The following is a 3265-nucleotide window of genomic DNA, read 5'->3' as shown; positions in this document are numbered from 1 at the left end:
CCTCCCGAGTAGCTGGGATTACAGGCATGTATCACCACACCTGGCTAATTTTGTATTTTTAGTACAAACGGGGTTTCTCCATGTTGGTTAGGCTGGGGTCGAACTCCGGACGGGTAATCCGCCTGCCTGGCCTCCCAAAGTGCTGGGATTACAGGCGTGAGCCCCCGGCACCCAGCCTATTTTTGTAGTTTTAGTAGAGACGGGGTTTCACCGAGTTGGCCAAGCTGGTCTCAAACTCTTGATCTCGTGATCCATCCACCTCAGCTTCCTAAAGTGCTGGGGTTATAGGCGTGAGCCACTGTGCTTGGCGTATTCTTTGTTTTTGTATTATAAAATTAGCAACTTTTTGTTCCACACTCTAGAAGAAGATAATGTTTTGTGTTTTGAGACAGAGTTTTACTCTGTCACCCACACTGGAATGCAGTGGCACAACCTCACCTCGTTGCACCCTCTGCCTCCTGGGCTCAGGCAATGCCCCCACCTCAGCCTCCTTAGTAGTGGAGACTGCAGGCGCCTGCCACCATTCCTGGCTAATTCATTTGTATTTTTTATAGCGTTGGGGTTTCGCCATGTTTCCCAGGCTGGTCTTGAGCTCCTGTACTCAAGTGATCTACCTACCTCAGCTTCCCAAAGTGCTGGGATTTCAGGGGTGAGCCACTGATCCCTGCTGGAATAGTTGAAGAACAGTCTTAGAGCTTCTAAAACCTAGGTTTTAGGTCTGTGATTTCCAAACCTGATGCACACCAGATTCAACCAGAGAACTTAAAAAAATTGAGTGGGCAGGTCTGTTGTGTTCCATCTGTGTGACTGATGGAGCCAGGCCAGCAGTGCTTCCAGGTTCTACTTCAGTCCCAAACGGATTCCTGTGGCCTGTCTTCTTTGTGTTCCTTGTTCTTGGCCAGATGACTCTGGTTGAGAGTGGTAGAGAGGTGACATAGTCTGGGAACTGATAATCAGCTGTGGTAGGGAAGGCTCACACGTGCAGATACCTATTACCAATCACCGCTCATAACCCAGGCCATGCCACGGTCTAGCTGCATCTGAATAGATGGTACAAGAGCCCCTATAGTGTTTCTGGTGACCAGCTCAACTGCATTGTGAGGCCCAGAGATAGGAAGTGACTTTAGGTTGTGTTTGACTCCAGATTGGATGTTTTTACCACAGACTACCTCTCATCCTAGAGATTTTTACTTCACTGTGTAGTAACATTCAGTAATGAACAAAATTCACAGCTTAGTCAAAGATGGCTTTGAAAAACAGTGTACAGAATGGTTTAGAATGAGAAGTGGTCATCTCACCCTCACCTCGCCCCTTCCAGAGCCAGAGCATTGCCTCGTTTTCAGCATTGTACACATGGACGATCACTTTGGGCTTAGACCACTACTGCATATTTCCTTTCTTCCTCAACAGTTTCAGTCATTCAGTCAGTACCGCTGTAAGACTGCCAAGAAGTCAGAGGAGGAGATTGACTTTCTTCGTTCCAATCCCAAAATCTGGAATGTTCACAGTGTCCTCAATGTCCTTCATTCCCTGGTAGACAAATCCAACATCAACCGACAGTTGGAGGTATACACAAGCGGAGGTGAGTGCAGCAGGCCGACAGCCGCAGCCTGCAAATTTCCAGCTGCTTGCCGTCTGTCCTAAATGAATAGATACTGCAAGTAAAGCAGATGAGTCACTATGTCTTAGGTGGTGGTCTGTTGACTCTTTGTAGGTGCTTGAGTACAAACAGTAGCAGAGTATTCGTGCTGGGCGCTCTGGGGCTTGGGAGTCCGTTGGCCAACACACTGAACCAGCATGTTGAGATTTACGTTTGTAAACACTTCTACTGTGTCTCCAGTGCTTTTGTTTAGATAAGCACTTCTCACACGTATGGGTGTCAGAGCCACTTTACCCCGTTAAAATATTGAGAACCACAAAATGTATCTATACTTAAAAAATTTTTTTTTTTTTTTTCAGTGAAGAGTGGCATTTTTGCAGGTCTCTCTGTCTGGCTTCATACAAGTTAGCTGGCTTCTCATTTCTGCTTCTGCATTCAATCTGTTGCAGTGTGTTCTTTTGTTTGAAGCACATAAAGAAAATCTGACCCAGGCACTGTGGCTCACACCTGTAATCTCAGCACTTTGGGAGGCTTAGGCAGAAAGATCGCTTGAGCCCAGGAGCTTGAGATCAGCCTGGGCAATATAGTGAGACTTTGTCTCAAAAAAAGTGTTCAAATTGGACGAGCATGGTGGGTGGGGTGCCTCTAGAGTCCCAGCTACTTGGGAGGCTGAGGTGGGGGGATTGCTTAAGCCCAGGAAGCAAAGGTTGCAGTGAACTGAGATCGCACCACTGTACTCTACCCTGGGTGACAGAGCAAGAACTTGTCTGAAAAAAAAAAAGAAAGAAAATCTGACTTCACGCAGATAAAGGAAGGAGTTTTTTGTTGTTTGTTTTTGAGACAGGGTCTCGCTGTGTCACCCAGTCTGGTCTTGGACTCCTGGGCTCAAGCAGTCCTGCCTTGGCCTCCCAAAAGTGCCAGGATTATTGGAGAGGATTTTCTGTCATACTATGTAGTAGTATGTATAGGTTGAATATTCCTGATTTGAAAATTTGAAGTCTGAAATGCTCCAAAATCTGACTTTTTGAGCACCCACATGATGCCGTAAGTGGAAAATTCTGCACCCAAGCACATGTGACCAGTTGCAGTCAGAACTTCGTTTCACGCACAAAAGTATTTAAAAGATTATAATAAAATTACTTTCAGGCTGTGCATATAAGACATATGAAAAATAAATGAATTTTTTATGTTCAGATTTGGATCCTATCCTTAAGATACCTTATTAGGGCCAGGTGCCATGACGCACACCTATAATCCGAGCACTTTGGGAGGCCGAGGCAGGCAGATCACCTGAGGTCAGGAGTTTAAGACCATCCTGGCCACCATGGTGAAACCCCATCTGTACTAAAAATACAAAAAATTAGCCGGGCTTGGTGGTGGGCACCTATAATCCTGAGACAGGAGAATCATTTGAACCAGGGAGGCAGAGGTTGCAGTGAGCCGAGATGGCACCACTGCACTCCAGCTTGGGGAAGAGAGTGAGACTCCATCTCAAAAAAAAGAGATATATCATTAAGCGTATGCAGATAATAAAAACTGCAAAATCCAGAACACTTGTGGTCACAAGCACTTATAGAAGTATACTCACCCTGTACTTCTTTGAAATAACCACTGGTAGTTTCACACAGATTAGGTGCAGTGAGGAATCTGAAACTGTATTACTGA

General features: G+C 45.7%; 1 protein-coding gene across 2 annotated transcripts in view; it reads left to right on the top strand.

Annotated features, from left to right (window-relative positions):
- Positions 1 to 3265, top strand: part of EIF3L (eukaryotic translation initiation factor 3, subunit L) — a 37602-nt gene that overhangs the window by 10964 nt on the left and 23373 nt on the right. For both annotated transcript variants that reach the window (XM_011964260.1, XM_011964259.1), the window contains exon 4: positions 1411 to 1582. In XM_011964260.1, the coding sequence (XP_011819650.1) occupies positions 1411 to 1582 (172 nt within the window). The remainder of the gene's footprint in view (positions 1 to 1410; positions 1583 to 3265) is intronic.

Source organism: Colobus angolensis, unplaced genomic scaffold (assembly GCF_000951035.1).
Source record: "Colobus angolensis palliatus isolate OR3802 unplaced genomic scaffold, Cang.pa_1.0 Scaffold65, whole genome shotgun sequence".
NCBI lineage: Eukaryota > Metazoa > Chordata > Mammalia > Primates > Cercopithecidae > Colobus > Colobus angolensis.
The sequence above is the reverse complement of the archived record's forward strand: the minus strand, read 5'-3'. Positions and strand labels throughout refer to the sequence as shown.